Source organism: Drosophila sulfurigaster, chromosome 3, assembly GCF_023558435.1.
Source record: "Drosophila sulfurigaster albostrigata strain 15112-1811.04 chromosome 3, ASM2355843v2, whole genome shotgun sequence".
Taxonomy (NCBI): domain Eukaryota; kingdom Metazoa; phylum Arthropoda; class Insecta; order Diptera; family Drosophilidae; genus Drosophila; species Drosophila sulfurigaster.
This window is the reverse complement of record NC_084883.1, coordinates 8,006,994-8,029,807: the sequence shown is the minus strand read 5'-3', so window position 1 is coordinate 8,029,807 and position 22,814 is coordinate 8,006,994. Positions and strand designations below refer to the sequence as shown.

Below are 22,814 nucleotides of genomic sequence, written 5' to 3'. Positions count from 1 at the left end.
TATTTTGCATAATGTATTCTAAAGCGGGAATGATTATTTTTTGATTTATTTATTTATTGCCAACTTTAGACGTTTGATAAAACAAAATCTTTTATTGCTATCAAATTATACGTATTTAATATTTAATATTTATATTTAATATATTTAAAATTAAAATTGTGAACTCAGGAATTTCATATTTTTCGGCTCATTCAACACTTAAAGCAAAAAAAGGCAACAAATCTATATTAATAAAGTACAATAATAACATTTCGAAGAACAAAGAGAGACAAAGCTTAATACATACTTGACAAAGTGTATTGTGCAGAACCCGAAAGAATTTCGCCTACATAATTATTTCTAAAAAAAAAAAACACACACCGTTAAATGATTAAGCAAATATTCAATAAAGCGGGCATAGTAAAATTCTAATGAAATGAAACAATGAATGATCAGGTTTTAAAATAACACTTTCACAAATTCGTATATATTATTTATTACCATGATATCGATTCTTGTGAATCGTCTAATTCTAAATTTTATTGCTCTGCTAGCAATTTAAGCATCTTTATTTAAAGTGTTATTGACATTGTCAATTCGATTCTCAAATCAATTGAAGAGAAGGTTATAAATAGACAAAATGCAATTGCGTCAAACGTTAGAATTCATTTGAATAATTGATCTCGACTGTGAGATACCCGTTAACTTTTTTCAATAAAAGCAAAATAGTATGATATTATTCTTAAGCTATACCGAATTTATATTGCAAAAAAAACTTACATATTTCAAAAGCTATATTCGATGCTGCTACCTACTCCATTCTATGGAATCTTAAAATCGTATATGGATAGACACGAATTCAAGGTCAGAGTTAGAGACTCATTGTCTACAACATGCCACATGGGAGCTAGAGTCCCTCAGGGTGGTGTTTTAATACCACTGCTGTACTCCCTATACACCTATGACCTACCCATCCCAATGGGTGAATATATGGAAGATCCTTCCAAGGCTCTCATTGCAATTTATGCGGACGACATTGCTGTATTATACAACTCTCCAAGCAGAGTAGAAGCTGCAAACGGACTCCAAGGATACCTGGTTAGCTTGGCAGCTTGGAGCAGAAGGTGGAATTTGAAGGTCAATTTCTTAAAAACAGTAAACCCGTGTTTTACTCTGAAAAGATTAATCTCTATCACTCCAGCTATTCACTTCGAAGGCGTGACACTGGAACAACTTACTTCTGCGAAATATCTTGGTATTGTTCTAGACAAGAGACTCACTTTTGCGCCACACTTAAAAGCTGTCACCAAGAACTGTGGCCAAAGGCTACAGAAATTGCGCTGGCTGCTCAACAAAAGAAGCAAAATGTCTCTTCGAGCAAAGAGAGCAGTACACGTACATTGCATAGTGCCAATTGGGATATATGGAATGCAGATTTGGGGGATTGCTGCCAAATCAAACTACAAACGCATCCAAGTACTGCAGAATAAGGTGTTACGACAAATTACGAACTGCCGTTGGTACGTCAGAGGATTACGAACTGCCGTTGGTACGTCAGAGGATCCACCCTACACCGCGATCTGAAAATACATTCTGTAGAGGAGCAGATTGGCAGACACACAAGCCGATATAACGATAGGTTGGTAACCCATAGAAGCAGACTCGATAGGAGATACCTACCAGCTAGACCGTTGAGGCGATTGAAGCGTCAAGGTTTCGCCAAAACATTCACCCAATCGTAGACTTCACATAAACTCCTTAAACTAATATGAAAACATTTTGTACCTGTGTTGTTATAGTACTATTTTCTTTCTGCTGTATTGGCTCGATACTTAAATAAAGAAACTAATTATTTGGAAAAAAAAAAAATCAATATATATACATAAATTATTTTTTATTACAGATCAAGATCTGTAAGTCTGTAGCGCTATCTATTATAGTCTAATATAGTCCGAAAAACTTGGATATATCGTCTAGACTTTTGACTTTGATCAATCATATGTTTTTACCTTATATATTCGGAGATGTTCTGCCCGTTATATATATATTCATATCGTAATTTCCTTCTATCTTATATGCAGCGGATATAAAAAGAAGTAAGAAAGCTACAGTCGAGTGTGAGCAACTATGCGATACGCGTTTCCGATTTTGAATAATGACAAGAAAGTGTGGAAGCAAGCAATTCTTAAAATATACAAAATTAATATAATATACCGTCAAAATTTTGAAATACACTATAGGCTATATTTGGTATATTTTGTATAGTACTACATTAAAAATATACCATGGAGTACAAAATATACCACATTTTCAGCCATACAAAAGAATTTCTTGTATAACTTCTACAATTTTTATCTGATCGCAACCAAATTTTTAAGAATCATAAATATTGTATTTGTTAATATACGTACCAAAAACCTTTCTTTCCTTTCTTGTGGGTGATGCAAAATTTTGAAACAAACTTGATAGGCGTGCAAACATAACAAGTACTTTTGTTGACGCCGAATATATATACTTTTAGGGGGTCGGAGATACCTTCTTCTACCTTTTACATACATTTTCTGGAGACACAAATGTACAATTCCCCTCTACCATATGGGTAGAACATTTAATTCACCACCTTATGGAATAAATTTCTAAGAAATCGGTAATGACACATATTCTATTTAAAGAGTTTGAAATTTTATTTTATTTTTGTATATCCTTAAAACTATTCTTCTTCTTCTTCGTGGCTCTCAGGTGCTGGGGGGATGCGCTGCGATCCATTCAAGAGACCTCTGGATGGCCGCTGGAATTGGAGGTGAAGTGGGTAGATGGGCACCTTTTGGCTGGTATCCGTTCTCATTAGCCACATAGGTCAGTTGGATGAGTTCGCCATCGGGTGAGATCCAGCCGTAGTCGCCGTGAATGTTGCCATGCACATCACCATTTCTGGACTCGCTGATGTGGTTGCTTGTCTCCAAGACAGCACTGAAGCCATCGGCACGAACATCGTCGACACGGTTCACGGTCTCAGCGTGCACATCATCGTTGGTGACATGGGGGACGACGACATCAACCACTTTCGGTACCACTTTATTTGCACCGGATGATCCACCGCCGATGGCCTTAAGAAGTTTTGGCGAAAGTGGTGAGGCAAAAGCGATGCCAACAATGGCGGTGAAGATCAACTGTAAACAGATCTATGATTAGAAACTATGATATCCTCTAGCACAAGCTACTTACAGCCTTGAACATTTTTGATTTTGCAATGGGAGAACGTTGAGAGCAAACGTTGACTGATGTTAAACACTTTGCGTGTCGTGTCTTTTATACTGAAAAATCTGTGCCTTGATACAATACACAATATCAGATAGGAAGCTTTAAGACTTGTTCTTGCAACTTGCACAATTAGTATTAACAGATATTCCCACGAATTTCTTTTTTATTTTCTTTAAATTATTGATTTACTAGTATTGATATGAATGCTAAAGTGCATTATTTTAAATATCTCCGTTGCAAATGTCATCATCTTATTGAAATCTAGTTATTGAACGGTTTAAAAATTAGTTCAAACTATGTTGAACACAGATTTAATCAATTCATGACGTTATAAGTAAGCTTGCATATTTTCGCTTAATACCAAAACTAGTTTAACTCAGTGTTCGAAAAATCAAACAGTCATGTATTTGAGATGATTAACATGAATATAAAAAAAACATATGTATTTTAAAATATTTCAATTCAATACAATTATATGAAACTGCGAAATTAAAGGTATTGTGTTTTTTTGCAAATACGTCAGCATAGAAACAATTTATGATCGACAAGAAAAGGTAATATTTCAAACGCGTGCTGATATTCGAATAATACAAAATGCAAAACTGTAAAATTACAGTTGCGATTTAATAATCCTATTAAAATAATATTTAATTTTACAATTGAACTATTAAAACTATAAGAAGTATATTAAATTCTCTTAAATTCTTATATAGTGTATAATGCATCGCATTTTATTTCATGAAAGTTTACTTGCTAGAATCTGTAATGAAATATATTTCAATACTTAACTGTACTTTAAAGATAGCACCCTTTCTTATGATAGAAGAGTATTATAACTTCGTGCCAGTAACAAAAGTATGTAACAGGCAGAGGGAGGCATGTTTCGGAAATATAATATATACAAAATATATCGAGAATAAAATGTAAAATATACCAGCAGCCGTTTTTTTCCATATCAAATTATTTCTTATTATAACTTATACAATTTTAACTGATCGCAACCAAATTTTCAGGATCAAAAGGATTTTAGGCTCTATTGATACGCTCTCTCGATTCAATTTTTTACAATTTATGGGAGCGAAAGTTGCAAGATTGTTGAAAATAATAGCACTATATATAACAGTCTAAGAGATCTAGGTATTCTGCCAGTCACCATGGTATGCATTTCTAGGAATTCGATAATGACACATATGCAATATAAAGAGTTTAAAATTTGAGTTTATTTTTGTATATCCTTAAAACTATGCTTATTCTTCTTCGTGGCTCTCAGGTGCTGGAGGATGCGCTGCGATCCATTCAAGAGACCTCTGGATGGCCGCTGGAATTGGAGGTGAAGTGGGCAGATGGGCACCTTTTGGCTGGTATCCGTTCTCATTAGCCACATAAGTCAGTTGGATGAGTTCGCCATCGGGTGAGATCCAGCCATAGTCGCCGTGAATGTTGCCGTGCACATCACCATTTCTAGACTCGCTGATGTGGTTGCTTGTCTCCAAGACAGCACTGAAGCCATCGGCACGAACATCGTCGACACGGTTCACGGTCTCAGCGTGCACATCATCGTTACTGACATGGGGGACGACAACATTAACCACTTTCGGTACCACTTTATTTGCACCGGATAATCCACCGGCGATGGACTTAAGAGCACTTATCGAAAGTGGTGAGGCAAAAGCGATGCCAACAAGTGCAGTTAAGATCAACTGTAAACAGATCTATGATTAGTAACTGTGAAACTCTTGATCTATCGATAGCTACTTACAGCCTTCAACATTTTTGATTGTGATTGCAATTGTAGAACGTTGAGAGCAAACGTTGACTGATCTTAAATATTTTGTGTGTCGTGTCTTTTATACTGCAAAATCTGTGCTTGAACAAAATAGTAGATGCCTGTTGGAATACTTCGAGACCTGTTTTTCCACATAGCACAAATATTATTTTATTATCAGACGTTCCCACTAATTAAGTTATTTTTTGTTTAAGTTATTAAATTAACACCCAAGTATTGATATGATTACCAAACTGCATTATTGTGAGCTGGTTGCTGAAAACCTCGCCTATTTGTCACAATAGTCATCAATGTAGTAGAATCAGGTTTTGAAACTTGTCCAAACTGTGTTAAGTACTGATTTAATTAATTAAGCAACAATAAAATATTAAAAAATCAAACTGTGCTATTGAATAATTTTTAAGGATTTCAATTTAAACTTAACAAATAACACAAATCTTACATATTATTTATCTAAAAAACTTGTAGACATTAACCAACCCAATGAACCTTTTATGGTATTAGGGATCAAATAAATTATAAGTTTCAAATATACGAATGTTATAGTCTAATGTAAGGCATTCGCTTCTTATTTTAAATAAAATCTAACCATGAGGTATTATTCTTAAAATATACAAAATTAATGTACCGAAAATTTACTAAAATATACCGCAGACGATACTTGGTATATCGATACTTGGTATACTATTACAAACAATATGTACCGACATCTGTTTTTGCCATATAAAATTATTTCTTATTATAAGTTAACAATGTTAATGTAATCGTAACCGAATTTTCTGGATCAAACGCCTAAAATTATTATTGTATATACGAAAAATTGCGAATGTAGCTTCAAAATTACGCACACCTAATTTTATTTTCTCGAATAAGCTACTGACCCTGATCAAGAATTTATATACTTTATAGGGTCGGTGACGCCTCCTTCTGCCTGTTACATACATTTCCTGAAGACACAAATTTTTACCCTATGGTAAATTAAATTCACCTCCTTATGTTAAAAATTTTTAAGAAATCCATAATGAATCACATGTTTTTTAAGACTGATGCGCGTGGTGTCTTTTATACAGCAAAATCTGTGTTTAGACACAATAGTAGAAAACTTCTGGAATACTTGAAGACCCGTTATTAAGAGACATTCCCACTGTTTAATTTTTTTGTTTGCTTAAGATATTGGATTATTTCCAAAGTATTAATATGAATAACACACTGCATTCTTGTGAGCTGGTTGCTGAAAACCTCGCCTATTTGTCACAATAGTCACCAATATAGTAGAAACAGGTTATTGAACGGTTTCGATTTTTAGTCAAAATTGTGTTAAGGACCGATTTAATTAATTAATGATGTCATTAGTCAATCGCTTATTTTTGCCAACCAAAACCGGATTTACTCAATGACGTTCTATGCAAAGTACTGAAAAGTCTGTAATAATAAAATATTGAACAATCGAACGGTTCTTTTGACTTCGTATACAATTAAAGAATTTAACTTACCAAGAGTACAAGTTTGCTAAGAAATCTGTAGACATGTTAAAAACCCAATGTAATGACATGGGAGATGACGACGGTATAACTGACTAAATAAGTTAATCACTCAATAGCAAGCATTCTTGGAATTCGATTAAATTATACAATTTTCTATTTAAAGAGGTTGCAATTTGAGTTTATTTTTGTAAGACTTAAAAACTATTTCTTCATCATTGGTTTTCTAAATAGAAGCCACTTCCAATCAAATGACCCAATCAGGCTTTAATCTTCGTAGGTCTCAGGTGCTGGGGGATGCGCTGCGATCCATTCAAGACCCCTCAGGATGGCTGCTGGAATTGGGGGTGGAGTTGGCAGATGGGCACCACTTGGCTGGTAACCGTTCTCATCAGCCACATAGGTGAGCTGGATGTGTTCACCTTCGGGTGAGATCCAGCCGTAATCGCCGTGAATGTTGCCATGCACATCACCATTTCTGGACTCGCTGATGTGGTTGCTTGTCTCCAAGACAGCACTGAAGCCATCGGCACGAACATCGTCAGCACGGTTCACGGTCTCAGCGTGCACATCATCGCCACTGACATGGGGGACAACAACATTAACCACTTTCGGTACCACTTTATTTGCACTGGATGATCCACCGCCGATGGCCTTAAGAAGTTTTGGCGAAAGTGGTGAGGCAAAAGCGATGCCAACAATGGCGGTGAAGATCAACTGTTAACAGATCTATGATTAGTAACTGTAATATCCTTGGTCTGGCACTAACTACTTACAGCCTTGAACATTTTTGATTTTGCAATGGAAGAACGTTGAGAGCAAGCGTTGACTGATGTCGAACACTTTTTGTGCCGTTTCTTTTATACTCTAAAATCTGAGTTTGAACACAATAGTATATGGCTGCTGAAAGATTTCAAGACCTGTTCTTGCACATAACACAATTATTATTAGCAGACGTTTCCAATAAATTATTTATATTTTGTTTAAGTTATTGAATTGAAATATTAATATCAATACCAAACTGCATTTCTATGAGCTTGTTGCGAATGACATCGCCCATTTGTCACATGAGCCATCATTTTTGTAGAATCAGGTTATTGAACGGTTTCGAAATTAGTCCAAACTGTGTTAAATACACATTGCATAAATAAATTACGTCATAAGTTAGTCGCTTATTTTTGCCCAATGCCAAATCAGGTTTCATTCTATGAGTTGACTTTTATCTAAAGTACTGAAAAGTATACAACAATAAAATATTGAAATGTAAAACTGTTTTTTTTTTGTATGTTCGTATAAAAATAATGGATTTTCAATTTTTACTAACTTAGAAAAACAGAAGTCTTGCATATTCTCTAGCTAAAAAAAATAAATTTAACAACCCAATGTAAGTTTTATTATATAAATCAGTATAAATTATAAGATTTCTATATTATAGCCACAGCGATTTTCAATATTATCAAAAATATACGATATTATTCTTAAAATAAACTAAATGAGTGATCTGGAAATATACTAAAGTATACCGATTACAAAATATACGAGCCGAAGTTTTTTTCTGCCCAATTTATTATTTGTTATTATAACTTATACAATTTTTATCTGATCGCAACCAAATTTTTAGGATCAAAAGGTTTTTGGGCTTTATTGTATGTACCAATAATCGCGACTCCAGCTATAAAGATATACTTGCCCGATTCAATTTTTTACAATTTTTGGGGAAGAAAGTGGAAAGTTCTTGTTGAAAATAATAGCTCTATCTATAATAGACTAAGAGATCTAGGTGTTTATATGGCAAAATAATCTCGGCTGATAAGGTTGATTAAAAATATATGATCTTTACCTAAATCTGTCTGTCATTTCTTTACTTTATGGGTAGCGGATATAAAAATAACTATAAATTCACCACATAATGGTAATCAAGGAAAACGATAATGACACATATCCTATTTAAAGAGTTTGAAATTTGAGTTTATTTTTGTATATCCTTAAAACTATTCTTCTTCGTGGCTCTCAGGTGCTGGAGGATGCGCTGCGATCCATTCAAGAGACCTCTGGATGGCCGCTGGAATTGGAGGTGAAGTGGGCAGATGGGCACCTTTTGGCTGGTATCCGTTCTCATTAGCCACATAAGTCAGTTGGATGAGTTCGCCATCGGGTGAGATTCAGCCGTAGTCGCCATGAATATTGCCGTGCACATCACCATTTCTAGACTCGCTGATGTGGTTGCTTGTCTCCAAGACAGCACTAAAGCCATCGGCACGAACATCGTCAGCACGGTTCACGGTCTCAGCGTGCACATCATCGCCACTGACATGGAGGACGACAACATTAACCACTTTCGGTACCACTTTATTTGCACTGGATGATCCACCGCCGATGGCCTTAAGAAGTTTTGGCGAAAGTGGTGAGGCAAAAGCGATGCCAACCATGGCGGTGAAGATCAACTGTAAACAGATCTATGATTAGTAACTATGATATCCTTGGTCTGACACAAGCTACTTACAGCCTTGAACATTTTTTAATTTTGCAATTGTAGAACGTTGAGAGCAAACGTTGACTGGTGTTAAACACTTTGCGTGTCGTGTCTTTTATTCTGAAAAATCTGTACTTAGACACAATAGACTATGTCTTATCAGAGGCTTCAAGACCTGTTCTTGCAAGTTGCACAATTATTATTAATAGACATTCCCAAGAATTTCTTTATTTTGTTTAAATTATTGATTTACTAGCATAGTATTGATATGAATGCTAAATGTCATTATTGTGAACAGCTTGCAAAAGCCATCAACTTTTTGAAATCTAGTGTACGGTTTCGAAATTAGTTCAAACTATGTTGAACGCAATGACGTCTTTAGTTAGTCACTTATTTTTGCTCAAAGTCAAAATTAGTTTCACTCAGTGCCTTGAGGTTCAATATAAAGCACCGAAAAGTAAGCAACAAGAAAATATTAAAAGGTCAAACAATTATCATGAATATCAACATACAGAATAAATAAATATCTATATTTTAAAATAATTCAAATTAAAACGAATATATGAATCTGCAAACTTAAAGGAATTTTATTTTTTCCAAATTCTTCAGCTAAGAAGCTATATGATCAACAAGAAAATATCAAATAAACCATTCGTACTGATATTTCAACAATACAAAATGCTATATTATAAAATTACAGCTACGATTTAATAAACTTATAAAAATTGAAACTATAAAAAGTATATAAAATATTCTTAAATTCTCAAATAAAATCGAAGGTAAACAATTTAGTCTTTATATACCATTACTAGTGTATAATACAGCAAATTTTATTTCATGAAAGTTTACTTACCAGTATCTAAATCGATCGGCTTTTAGCTTCATTGGTTGATAATCTGGTATATTTTGTACTCTTTGGTATATTTTTAGTGTACTGATATATATACCAATTGTAGCCTTTGCTACATTACACATTAAATAATACCGGAGTGTTTTGTTTTTATTTAGAATATATAGCGAGCATCTGAATGTCAAACGCACTCAACTGCAGATTTCTCACTTGCTTATTCAATTCAATAAAGCTAGTTTCTTAGGTAAACCACATTTTACTACATTTAAAAATATAACAGAATCTTAGGGAAATTAAAAAAAAATATATATATATTCAAACTCAAATTATCATTATGGTACATATGTTATGTATATGTCGAAGTCTCCTCGTGTTGGTACACTCATACAGGCAGACTCACAACTACTCAGTCTCCTGAATCTAACACGACCTCGTGTTACAATCACCAAAAAATATTCTTTTCTATTTTTGTTTATTACAGACTGAATACTAAATAGTTTCATAATAAAAGCTAATTTTCTTATCTTCATTCATAAAAACTTATCATGTTGACAATTTCACAAAACAGTATTGGGTTACGAAAACAATATTTAATATTATTTTTAATATTATTAATTCGTCTTCATTATTCATTATTTATTCTTCTTCATTATTCACATAATCAAATGGGGCCATGATCAAAACAAACATTAGTATGTTTTGCACTTGTGCTTGCATTGTATTTTATGGTCTAAGTACTCTGTCATTTTCGTTGGCCAGCAGTACAACTTCGTTATCCCTGTTGGTGTACTTCACTTCCTTCTGCGACTTCAATACTCTCAATATTTTCAATTTCACTCTCTTCACCTTCTGCAACGGCTGTATTACTTTCAACAACAAAATCTCCAACTTTGTGCCTCAGTACTTTTTTTTTATTTTTATCAAATCGTAATTTACCAGGAACTGCACATTCTAACACATTCTTTCAGATTGCGCTCTTACGTTTGACATATCAATAACATTTTCTATATCCCTGAAATTTTAAATTGGTTTGATAAAATAACTATATCAAAACCCTGATTAAATTATAGCTCTATCTCAAATAGTTTCTAGGATCTTGGTGTTCATACGGGCATACGGACATGGCTAGATCGTCTCGGCTGTTGACGCTGATCAAGAATAAATATATTTTATAGGGTTCGAGTTGCCTCCTTATGCCTGTTACATATATTTTCTTCAGGTACAAAGTTGTACACTATGGGTAGCTTCAACATTAAATTCATCACCATATGGTGTAAATTTCTGATAATAAAACATTTGCTTTTTCATAACTGATGTCGAACTCTTTGCAATAGTAGAAAACTGCTGGAATACTACTTTAAGACCCGTTTTTGCGCAGAACACAAATATTATTCGCAGCCATTCTCACTTTTAAATTTATTTTTGAGAAAGTTTTTGAATTAATACCAAAGTATTAATACACTGCATTCTTGTGAGCTGGTTGCTGAAAACCTCGCCTATTTGTCACAATAGCCATCAATTTAGTAGAATCAGGTTATTGAACGGTTTCGATTTTTAGTCAAAATTGTGTTAAGGACCGATTTAATTAATTAATGACTTCATAAGTTGGACGCTCATTTTTGCCCAACGTTAAAACTGGTTTCCCTTAATGACATGAAGTTTTAAGTAAAGTACAAAAAGGTACAACTGACTAAATAAATTTATCACTTAATAGTAAGCATTTTTGGAATTCGATTATATAAGACAATTTTCTATTTAAAGAGGTTGCAATTTGAGTTTATTTTTGTAAGACTTAAAAACTATTTCTTCATCATTGGTTTTCTAAATAGAAGCCACTTCCAATCAAATGACCCAATCAGGCTTTAATCTTCGTAGGTCTCAGGTGCTGGGGGATGCGCTGCGATCCATTCAAGACCCCTCAGGATGGCTGCTGGAATTGGGGGTGGAGTTGGCAGATGGGCACCACTTGGCTGGTAACCGTTCTCATCAGCCACATAGGTGAGCTGGATGTGTTCACCTTCGGGTGAGATCCAGCCGTAATCGCCGTGAATGTTGCCATGCACATCACCATTTCTGGACTCGCTGATGTGGTTGCTTGTCTCCAAGACAGCACTGAAGCCATCGGCACGAACATCGTCAGCACGGTTCACGGTCTCAGCGTGCACATCATCGCCACTGACATGGGGGACAACAACATTAACCACTTTCGGTACCACTTTATTTGCACTGGATGATCCACCGCCGATGGCCTTAAGAAGTTTTGGCGAAAGTGGTGAGGCAAAAGCGATGCCAACAATGGCGGTGAAGATCAACTGTTAACAGATCTATGATTAGTAACTGTAATATCCTTGGTCTGGCACTAACTACTTACAGCCTTGAACATTTTTGATTTTGCAATGGAAGAACGTTGAGAGCAAGCGTTGACTGATGTCGAACACTTTTTGTGCCGTTTCTTTTATACTCTAAAATCTGAGTTTGAACACAATAGTATATGGCTGCTGAAAGATTTCAAGACCTGTTCTTGCACATAACACAATTATTATTAGCAGACGTTTCCACTAAATTATTTATATTTTGTTTAAGTTATTGAATTGAATTGAAGTATTGATATCAATACCAAACTGCATTTTTTATGAGCTTGTTGAGAATGACATCGCCCATTTGTCACATGAGCCATCATTTTTGTAGAATCAGGTTATTGAACGGTTTCGAAATTAGTCCAAACTGTGTTAAATACACATTGCATAAATAAATTACGTCATAAGTTAGTCGCTTATTTTTGCCCAATGCCAAATCAGGTTTCATTCTATGAGTTAACTTTTATCTAAAGTACTGAAAAGTATACAACAATAAAATGTTAAAATGTAAAACTGTTTTTTTTTTACGTTCGTATAAAAATAATGGATTTTAAATTTTTACTAACTTAGAAAAGCAGAAGTCTTGCTTATTCTCTAGCTAAAAAAAAAAATAAATTTAACAACCGAATGTAAATTTTATTACATAATTCAGTATAAATTATAAGATTCCCATTTTATAGCCGAAGCCATTATCAATATTATCAAAAATGTACGATATTATTCTTATAATAAACTAAATGAGTGATCAGGAAATTTACTAAAAAATACCGAGTACAAAATATACGAGCCGAAGTTTTTTTTTGCCTAATTTATTATTTGTCATTATAACTTAAACAATTTTTATCTGATCGCAACCAAATTTTTAGGATCAAAAGGTTTTTGGGCTTTATTGTATGTACCAATAATCGCGACTCCAGCTATAAAGATTTACTTGCCCGATTCAATTTTTTACAATTTATGGGGAAGAAAGTGGAAAGTTCTTTTGAAAATAATAGCTCTATCTATAATAGACTAAGAGATCTAGGTGTTTATATGGCAAAATAATCTCGGCTGATAAGGTTGATTAAAAATATATGTTCTTTACCTAAATCTGTCTGTCATTTCTTTACTATATAGCGGATATAAAAATAACTATAAATTCACCACATAATGGTAATCAAGGAAAACGATAATGACACATATGCTATTCAAAGAGTTTGAAATTTGAGTTTATTTTTGTATATCCTTAAAACTATTCTTCTTCGTGGCTCTCAGGTGCTGGAGGATGCGCTGCGATCCATTCAAGAGACCTCTGGATGGCCGCTGGAATTGGAGGTGAAGTGGGCAGATGGGCACCTTTTGGCTGGTATCCGTTCTCATTAGCCACATAAGTCAGTTGGATGAGTTCGCCATCGGGTGAGATCCAGCCATAGTCGCCATGAATGTTGCCGTGCACATCACCATTTCTAGACTCGCTGATGTGGTTGCTTGTCTCCAAGACAGCACTGAAGCCATCGGCACGAACATCGTCAGCACGGTTCACGGTCTCAGCGTGCACATCATCGCCACTGACATGGGGGACGACAACATTAACCACTTTCGGTACCACTTTATTTGCACTGGATGATCCACCGCCGATGGCCTTAGGAAGTTTTGGCGAAAGTGGTGAGGCAAAAGCGATGCCAACAATGGCGGTAAAGATCAACTGTAAACAGATCTATGATTAGTAACTGTGAAATCCTTGGCCTGGCACAAGCTACTTACAGCCTTGAACATTTTTTAATTTTGCAATTGTATAACGTTGAGAGCAAACGTTGACTTATGTTGAACACTTTGCGTGTCGTGTCTTTTATACTGAAAAATCTGTGCTTTGACACAATAGACTATGTCTTATCAGAGGCTTCAAGACCTGTTCTTGCAACTTGCACAATTATTATTAATAGACATTCCCAAGAATTTCTTTATTTTGTTTAAATTATTGAATTACTAGCATAGTATTGATATGAATGCTAAATGTCATTATTGTGAACAGCTTGCAAAAGCCATCAACTTATTGAAATCTAGTGTACGGTTTCGAAATTAGTTCAAACTATGTTGAACGCAATGACGTCTTTAGTTAGTCACTTATTTTTGCTCAATGTCAAAATTAGTTTCACTCAGTGCCTTAAGGTTCAATATAAAGCACCGAAAAGTATGCAACAAGAAAATATTAAAAGGTCAAACAATTATCATGAATATCAACATACAGAATAAATAAATATCTATATTTTAAAATAATTCAAATTAAAACGAATAAATGAATCTGCAAACTTAAAGGAATCGTATTTTTTCCAAATTCTCCAGCTAAGAAGCTATATGCTAAGCTAAGAAGCTATATGATCAACAAGAAAATATCAAATAAACCATTCGTACTGATATTTCTGCAATACAAAATGCTATATTGTAAAATTACAGCTACGATTTAATAAACTTATAAAACTTAAAACTATAAAAAGTATATAAAATATTCTTAAATTCTCAAATAAAATCGAAGGTAAACAATTTAGTCTTTATATACCATTACTAGTGTATAATACGGCAAATTTTATTTCATGAAAATGTACTTGCCAGTATCTAAATCGATCACCTTTTAGCTTCATTGGTTGATAATCTGGTATATTTTATACTCGTTGGTATATTTTTAGTGTATTAGTATACATATACCAATTGTAGCCTTTGCTATATTTTAAATAATACCGGAGAGTTTTGTTTTTATTTAGAATATATAGCGAGCATCTGAAAGTCAAACGCACTCAACAGCAGATTTCTCACTTGCTTATTCAATTCAATAAAGTTAGTTTCTTAGGTAAACCACATTTTACTACATTTAAAAATATAACAGAATCTTAGGGAAATTTAAAAAAAAATATATACATTCAAACTCAAATTATCATTATGATACATATGTATATGTCAAATTCTCCTCGTCTTCGTACACTCATACATGCAGACTCACAACTACGCAGTACTATGGTCCAGCCGACCACTTTTCTTGATGGAAAACCAATTTTTGAAAGTTAACAGAAATCCGCGATTTTGGCGTCGTTGGATCAAAAAAAGAATAGGCTTTAATGTTGCGTACAAAAAAATTCAATAGAGGGCGCCACTTTCGCGAAATCAGCTTTTAAACACAGCTGATGTGATGCAATAGCACGTGTTGTGCAGAATTTAGTGCAATTTAAAATTGAGTATAAAACTAAATAAAACGATAATTTGTTTCAATTTTTGCGATGAATTATAAAGAGTCTACATGTTTTGTTATGTGTATCGTATAAAACAGTTATAATATCTTCGTAATTATACCCGCTACCCATAGGGTAGAAGGGTATTATAACTTTGTGCCGGCAGGAAATGTATGTAACAGGTAGAAGGAGGCATCTCCGACCCTATAAAGTATATATATTCTTGATCAGCGTCAACAGCCGAGACGATATAGCCATGTCCGTCTGTCCGTCTGTCCGTCTGTGTGTCTGTCCGTCTGTCCGTCTGTCCGTCTGTCCGTATGAACACCTAGATCTCAGAGACTATAAGAGATAGAGCTATAATTTTTTTTCGACAGCATTTGTTATGTTTGCACGCAGATCAAGTTTGTTTCAAATTTTTGCCACGCCCACTTCCGCCCCCACGAATCAAATAAATCGAATAACAAGCGTAATTTTAAAGCTAGAGTTACGAATTTCGTATATACAATAATAACTACAGTAGTCATGATTCCTGAAAATTTAGTTACGATCAGATAAAAATTGTGGAAGTTATTAAAGAAATACTTTTGTATGGGCAAAAGCGCCTACTTACTAGGGGTCTGAGTTGCTTTGGCCGACAATTTGGTACATTGTGCCGTCTATGGTATATTTTGAATGGTGTACAATATCGATATACCAAATATACCATTTGGTATATTTTTAGTATTTTTGCAGTATATTCGGTATATTTTGAAAATGATACCGCAATATTTTGCTTTTATTAAAAATGGGTAGCGGGTATCTCACAGTCGAGCACACTCGACTGTAGCTTTCTTACTTGTTTTATCTTAAAGTGTGTCGTGCAACTTGGGCCAATTTGAAAATAAATCTCATTTTCAAATAGACTTATGAAGTTGTGTTCAAGGTTGTTCAGGCAAGAGACCAATTGTGTGACGTAGAGAAATTAATTCCTGTTTGATTGTATATAGTTCACAAGGCCATAAGCGCCGTTCTTCTTTGAATTTTGCATTTTTATATCATAACCTCAATTGCAAAAATGCACTATTTTAGGTTAGATGAAAATCAATGACGAGGAAAAATAGCAAAGTTTATATTTTTTGCTAACTTTTAAGGAATATCTATAAATAGTAATTGGATATGAGTAACTTAAGAGCTATTTTACCAAAACAAGAGTCCAAAATATTGGTTAAATCGGACAATAAATTGCAACAAAAGTGCGATATTTTAAGTCCGTTTCAATAAGCAATATATGGCTCTACTGATATTACAGATCTTAAATGAGAACACTATATACTAAAACAAATGTTATTACATATGACAAGTGAAATTTAAAAGTAAATAAAAAGATTTTAGACGATTTGAGGCGACTGCTGAGAACATGTTTAGTTTTTGTTGAGGGTGATGATACAGAAAACTATAATATTTTTTATTTTACAGATATATATAGACTTATAATTAATGAATATGCTTTAATTATATGTAAACATATAGCAAAAAATTATTTTCCATTGAGTCTTAATCCCTTAATATTATGAAACCGACTTGAAGAAACAGTTTCGTTGAGCTAGCAAAAAACTCAATTTCTTATGATCAGAAGTGAAATTAATGAAAATTTAATGATATAATACTCCAAATTTAGGTCAAAATTTATAAATTTGTTAATTTTTTAAATCATCCACATATAAAAAACAAAAAATTAAAAAAAAAATAATTCCAGTAGGAGTAGGCACGCCCAATTTTCACAAATTATGCTAGAGACTTTCCTTAGTTGAAATAAAAAAACCGCATCGAAAAATCTCATGTAGTTTAGGAGTTATTCATTTCCATCAAGAAAAGTGGTCTCCTGTACCATAGTGCGCAGTCTCCTGAATCTAACACGACCTCGTGCTACAATCACCACAAAATATTCTTGTCTCTTTTTGTTTATTACAAACTAATCGTGTCGACAATTTCACAAAACAGTATTCGATTACAAAAACAACATTTAATATTATTTTTAATATTATTAATTCTTCTTCATTATTCATTATTCATTCTTCATTATTCACATAATCAAATCGGGCCATGGTCAAAACAAACATTAGTATGTTTTGCACTTGTGCTTGCATTGTATTTTATGGTCTAAGTACTCTGCCATTTTCGTTGGCCACCAGTACAACTTCGTTATCCTTGTTGGTGTACTTCACTTCCTTCTGTGACTTCAATACTCTCAATATTTATATTTTCACAGTACTTTTTTTTTATTTTTATCAAATCGTAATTTACCAGGAACTGCACATTCTGACACATTCTTTCAGATTACGCTCTTGCGTTTGACAGATCAATAACATTTTCTACGTCATTGAAATTGGTTTGATAAAATAACAATATCAGAACCCTGATTAAATTATAGCTCTATCTATCTCTATCTCTAGGTGTTCATACGGACAGACGGACAGACACACAGACGGACATGGCTAGATCGTCTCGGCTATTGACTCTGATCAAGAATACATATACTTTATAGGGTCGGAGGAGCCTCCTTATGTCTGATACATATATTTTCTTCAGATACAAAGTTGTACATTATAGGTAGCGTGTATCACAACATTAAATTCATCACCATATAGTGCAAATTTCTGATAATAAAACATTTGCTTTTTCATAACTGATGTCGAACTCTTTGCAATAGTAGAAAACTGCTGGAATACTACTTTAAGACCCGTTTTTGCGCAGAACACAAATATTATTCGCAGCCATTCTCACTTTTTAATTTATTTTTGACAAAGTTATCGAATGAATACCAAACTACATTATTGTGTCTACTACTACTATTTGTCATCAATTTAGTAGAATCAGGTTGTTGAACGGTTTCGATTTTTAGTCAAAATTGTGTTAAGGACCGATTTAATTAATTAATGATGTCATAAGTTAGTCGCTTATTTTTGCCCAGCGCCAAAACTGGTTTCACTCAATGACATAAAGTTTCAAGTAAAGTACTGCAATAATAAAATATTGAAAAATCAATCCGTTCATTTGACTTCGTCTAATATTAAACAATTTCAAATTTAACTTACCAATAACATAAGTTTTCATATTTTTTGCTAAGAAATTGTAGACATGTTAAAACCCCAATTTAATGACATGGGAGACGACGACGGTATAACTGACTAACTAAGTTAATCACTTAATAGTAATTGGAATTCGATTAAATTAGACAATTTTCTATTTAAAGAGGTTGCAATTGGAGTTTATTATTGTAAGACTTAAAAACTATTTCTTCATCATTGGTTTTTTAAATAGAAGCCACTTCCAATCAAATGACCCAATCAGGCTTTAATCTTCGTAGGTCTCAGGTGCTGGGGGATGCGCTGCGATCCATTCAAGACCCCTCAGGATGGCTGCTGGAATTGGGGGTGGAGTTGGCAGATGGGCACCACTTGGCTGGTAACCGTTCTCATCAGCCACATAGGTGAGCTGGATGTGTTCACCTTCGGGTGAGATCCAGCCGTAATCGCCGTGAATGTTGCCGTGCACATCACCATTTCTGGACTCGCTTATGTGGTTGCTTGTCTCCAAGACAGCACTAAAGCCATCGGCACGAACATCGTCAGCACGGTTCACGGTCTCAGCGTGCACATCATCGCCACTGACATGGGGGACGACGACATTAACCACTTTCGGTACCACTTTATTTGCACTGGATGATCCACCGCCGATGGCCTTAAGAAGTTTTGGCGAAAGTGGTGAGGCAAAAGCGATGCCAACAATGGCGGTGAAGATCAACTGTAAACAGATCTATGATTAGTAACTGCAATATCCTTGGTCTGGCACTAACCACTTACAGCCTTGAACATTTTTGATTTTGCAATGGGAGAACGTTGAGAGCAAGCGTTGACTGATGTCGAACACTTTTTGTACCGTGTCTTTTATACTGTAAAATCTGAGTTTGAACACAATAGTATATGGCTGCTGAAAGATTTCAAGACCTGTTCTTGCACATAACACAATTATTATTAGCAGACGTTTCCACTAAATTATTTATATTTTGTTTAAGTTATTGAATTGAAGTATTGATATCAATACCAAACTGCATTTTTATGAGCTTGTTGAGAATGACATCGCCCATTTTTCACATGAGCCATCATTTTTGTAGAATCAGGTTATTGAACGGTTTCGAAATTAGTCCAAACTGTGTTAAATACACATTGCATAAATAAATTACGTCATAAGTTAGTCGCTTATTTTTGCCCAATGCCAAATCAGGTTTCATTCTATGAGTTAACTTTTATCTAAAGTACTGAAAAGTATACAACAATAAAATGTTAAAATGTAAAACTGTTTTTTTTTTACGTTCGTATAAAAATAATGGATTTTAAATTTTTACTAACTTAGAAAAGCAGAAGTCTTGCTTATTCTCTAGCTAAAAAAAAATAAATTTAACAACCCAATGTAAATTTTATTACATAATTCAGTATAAATTATAAGATTCCCATTTTATAGCCGAAGCCATTATCAATATTATCAAAAATGTACGATATTATTCTTATAATAAACTAAATGAGTGATCAGGAAATTTACTAAAAAATACCGAGTACAAAATATACGAGCCGAAGTTTTTTTTTGCCTAATTTATTATTTGTCATTATAACTTAAACAATTTTTATCTGATCGCAACCAAATTTTTAGGATCAAAAGGTTTTTGGGCTTTATTGTATGTACCAATAATCGCGACTCCAGCTATAAAGATTTACTTGCCCGATTCAATTTTTTACAATTTATGGGGAAGAAAGTGGAAAGTTCTTTTTGAAAATAATAGCTCTATCTATAATAGACTAAGAGATCTAGGTGTTTATATGGCAAAATAATCTCGGCTGATAAGGTTGATTAAAATATATGTTCTTTACCTAAATCTGTCTGTCATTTCTTTACTATATAGCGGATATAAAAATAACTATAAATTCACCACATAATGGTAATCAAGGAAAACGATAATGACACATATGCTATTCAAAGAGTTTGAAATTTGAGTTTATTTTTGTATATCCTTAAAACTATTCTTCTTCGTGGCTCTCAGGTGCTGGAGGATGCGCTGCGATCCATTCAAGAGACCTCTGGATGGCCGCTGGAATTGGAGGTGAAGTGGGCAGATGGGCACCTTTTGGCTGGTATCCGTTCTCATTAGCCACATAAGTCAGTTGGATGAGTTCGCCATCGGGTGAGATCCAGCCATAGTCGCCATGAATGTTGCCGTGCACATCACCATTTCTAGACTCGCTGATGTGGTTGCTTGTCTCCAAGACAGCACTGAAGCCATCGGCACGAACATCGTCAGCACGGTTCACGGTCTCAGCGTGCACATCATCGCCACTGACATGGGGGACGACAACATTAACCACTTTCGGTACCACTTTATTTGCACTGGATGATCCACCGCCGATGACCTTAGGAAGTTTTGGCGAAAGTGGTGAGGCAAAAGCGATGCCAACAATGGCGGTAAAGATCAACTGTAAACAGATCTATGATTAGAAACTATGATATCCTCTAGCACAAGCTACTTACAGCCTTGAACATTTTTGATTTTGCAATGGGAGAACGTTGAGAGCAAACGTTGACTGATGTTGAACACTTTGCGTGCCGTGTCTTTTATACTGCAATATCTGTGCTTAGACACAATAGACGATGTCTGATGGAAGGCTTTAAGACCTGTTCTTGCAACTTGCACAATTATTATTAACTGACATTCCTAGGAATTTCTTTATTTTGTTTAAATTATTAATGCTAAATGTCATTATTGTGAACATTGGTTGCAAAAGCCATCAACTTATTGAAATCTAGTTGACGGTTTCGAAATTAGTTCAAACTCTGTTGAACGTCAATGACGTCATTAGTTAAACGGTTATTGTTGCTCAATATCAAAACTAGTTTTACTTAGTGCCTTTAGATTTCATTTTTTTCATATTTTGTACAATATGGTTTTATTTTGAATGTATTATTATATCTATATACCAATTATACCATTTGCTACATTTTTGTATCATTTTAGAATAATACCGGAGTGGTTTGCTTTTATTAGGAATATATAGCGAGCATCTCACAGTCGAACGCACTTAACTGTTGCTCACTTGCATTAAATTCAATTCAATTAATTTCCTTTGAGGTTAAGCCGCATTTTACCTTATTTCAAAATATAACTTCCATAGTCTGCAGAGTCTTAGGGAAATTTGAAAAAATATTCAAAAGACATTCCAATTCTAATTATCATTATTATACCTATGTATGTATATATTAAATCCATTTAATTCTCTGCATCGACGCGTTTCTAATAATTAACAACCAGGCTTTCACTGGACTTTCCAAAGAAGAGGGTGATAAGAGAGAAAGTAAAAGAACGAGAAGGAATACTACATACAAATTATTAACAACACAATTTAACGAAAATGATTTAATTAAATTTATTTGCACGCTAATGCCATTTGCCACAATGCCGCTGGGGGCCAGCTGGTAACATCAAAAGACAGTGGAAATTAATCAGGCGCACACGCAGCTGAGCCCCGCCCACTCGACACGACCGACGGGAGCCTGCGGCACATATAATTGCATTAATTTATGTGTAAAAGCCACAGAAATTAAAAATAATAATATGTAATATGTATAATCCAAATATTCAAAATGCTCAGACCAGAAAGTTTCAATATAAATTTTGCGCCAGCTGTCAAGCAACCCCTTTCCTCCCCTCTCTCTCTCGACCAGTTCTTCTCTTCCTACAGGAGGTGGTGGTGCTGAAGGAGCCCCGAGGCTTGTTCCCTCAAAGGCTACAGACGACCAGTTGAAAGACTAATTTTCACATTTGAACTGTAAACTCCTCGTCCTGGTCGAGCTGTAAATGCTGAAGCTAATGCGTTGGCGGACTATCATTTTGAGCTCGATGCTTAGGCAAAAGCCTTGGGAGTTCCGAAGGGGGTGGATGGTTGGACGGGGCAGAGGTAAAGGGGAGGGCGTGCGTTGACGTTTTGGGCGTTTGAACGTTTGGGCACTTGGGCGTGGTTGGCCAACCAATTTCATGGTTAAATGATTCAGAAACAGAATTACAAAATTAGTCGGCCCGTTAACACAATGTAATTAACTTTTGCGCGACCGCTCTCAATATATATTTGATATTTATTTACCAGAGGCCCTAATGCCCCTCCGGGGTGCACTTTGCTCCGATCCCATTCCCCGTACTGTTTCCCGATGACAACTTTCAAACTATATAGAGTAAGAGTGTAGTATATAACTGAATGGGAGCATCCAATTACCCAATTTCTATTGCTATCCCCGCACTCTCTTTGTAGCATTCGACAGTGAAACGCTGTTTCAAAAGCAATTTGAAACAAATTTTATTGCCAAAGTTTCGAGCACATGGAAAATGGTTCAAGTGCCACAAA

The 22,814-nt window shown here is 34.6% G+C and overlaps 7 protein-coding genes and 1 pseudogene across 12 annotated transcripts; all 8 read right to left on the bottom strand.

Annotated features, from left to right (window-relative positions):
- Positions 1-2,663: 2,663 nt before the first annotated feature.
- LOC133844147 (larval cuticle protein 2-like) lies at positions 2,664-5,046 on the bottom strand. 2 transcript variants are annotated; one of them, XM_062278004.1, is made up of 2 exons: positions 5,000-5,046; positions 2,664-3,149 (listed from the first exon to the last, which is right to left on the bottom strand). In XM_062278004.1, the coding sequence occupies exons 1-2, from the start codon at positions 5,009-5,011 to the stop codon at positions 2,715-2,717; spliced, it is 447 nt and encodes a 148-aa protein (XP_062133988.1). In that variant the 5' UTR covers positions 5,012-5,046; the 3' UTR covers positions 2,664-2,714. The 2 variants fall into 2 exon arrangements, with proteins under 2 accessions (XP_062133988.1, XP_062133987.1); XM_062278003.1 differs by lacking the exon at positions 5,000-5,046 and adding an exon at positions 3,205-3,292 and having other exon boundaries at positions 2,671-3,149.
- Positions 4,473-20,994, bottom strand: LOC133844143 (larval cuticle protein 2-like). 4 transcript variants are annotated; one of them, XM_062277997.1, is made up of 2 exons: positions 20,950-20,994; positions 4,473-4,940 (listed from the first exon to the last, which is right to left on the bottom strand). In XM_062277997.1, the coding sequence occupies exons 1-2, from the start codon at positions 20,959-20,961 to the stop codon at positions 4,488-4,490; spliced, it is 465 nt and encodes a 154-aa protein (XP_062133981.1). In that variant the 5' UTR covers positions 20,962-20,994; the 3' UTR covers positions 4,473-4,487. The 4 variants fall into 4 exon arrangements, with proteins under 4 accessions (XP_062133981.1, XP_062133980.1, XP_062133978.1 ...); XM_062277996.1 differs by lacking the exon at positions 20,950-20,994 and adding an exon at positions 19,233-19,283; XM_062277994.1 differs by lacking the exon at positions 20,950-20,994 and adding an exon at positions 7,284-7,348.
- LOC133844146 (larval cuticle protein 2-like) lies at positions 6,642-7,356 on the bottom strand. The gene is made up of 2 exons (XM_062278002.1): positions 7,284-7,356; positions 6,642-7,224 (listed from the first exon to the last, which is right to left on the bottom strand). The coding sequence occupies exons 1-2, from the start codon at positions 7,293-7,295 to the stop codon at positions 6,775-6,777; spliced, it is 462 nt and encodes a 153-aa protein (XP_062133986.1). The 5' UTR covers positions 7,296-7,356; the 3' UTR covers positions 6,642-6,774.
- LOC133842723 (larval cuticle protein 2-like) lies at positions 8,470-12,269 on the bottom strand (annotated as a pseudogene).
- On the bottom strand, positions 11,581-12,274 carry LOC133842724 (larval cuticle protein 2-like). The gene is made up of 2 exons (XM_062275932.1): positions 12,202-12,274; positions 11,581-12,142 (listed from the first exon to the last, which is right to left on the bottom strand). Exons 1-2 carry the CDS (start codon positions 12,211-12,213, stop codon positions 11,693-11,695), a joined length of 462 nt encoding a protein of 153 aa, XP_062131916.1. The 5' UTR covers positions 12,214-12,274; the 3' UTR covers positions 11,581-11,692.
- LOC133845085 (larval cuticle protein 2-like) lies at positions 13,390-13,980 on the bottom strand. The gene is made up of 2 exons (XM_062279427.1): positions 13,931-13,980; positions 13,390-13,871 (listed from the first exon to the last, which is right to left on the bottom strand). Exons 1-2 carry the CDS (start codon positions 13,940-13,942, stop codon positions 13,419-13,421), a joined length of 465 nt encoding a protein of 154 aa, XP_062135411.1. The 5' UTR covers positions 13,943-13,980; the 3' UTR covers positions 13,390-13,418.
- Positions 18,667-20,999, bottom strand: LOC133844145 (larval cuticle protein 2-like). 2 transcript variants are annotated; one of them, XM_062278001.1, is made up of 2 exons: positions 20,950-20,999; positions 18,667-19,173 (listed from the first exon to the last, which is right to left on the bottom strand). In XM_062278001.1, exons 1-2 carry the CDS (start codon positions 20,959-20,961, stop codon positions 18,724-18,726), a joined length of 462 nt encoding a protein of 153 aa, XP_062133985.1. In that variant the 5' UTR covers positions 20,962-20,999; the 3' UTR covers positions 18,667-18,723. The 2 variants fall into 2 exon arrangements, with proteins under 2 accessions (XP_062133985.1, XP_062133984.1); XM_062278000.1 differs by lacking the exon at positions 20,950-20,999 and adding an exon at positions 19,233-19,330 and having other exon boundaries at positions 18,684-19,173.
- LOC133844144 (larval cuticle protein 2-like) lies at positions 20,413-21,051 on the bottom strand. The gene is made up of 2 exons (XM_062277999.1): positions 20,950-21,051; positions 20,413-20,894 (listed from the first exon to the last, which is right to left on the bottom strand). Exons 1-2 carry the CDS (start codon positions 20,959-20,961, stop codon positions 20,442-20,444), a joined length of 465 nt encoding a protein of 154 aa, XP_062133983.1. The 5' UTR covers positions 20,962-21,051; the 3' UTR covers positions 20,413-20,441.
- Between the last annotated feature and the right edge of the window lie 1,763 nt (positions 21,052-22,814).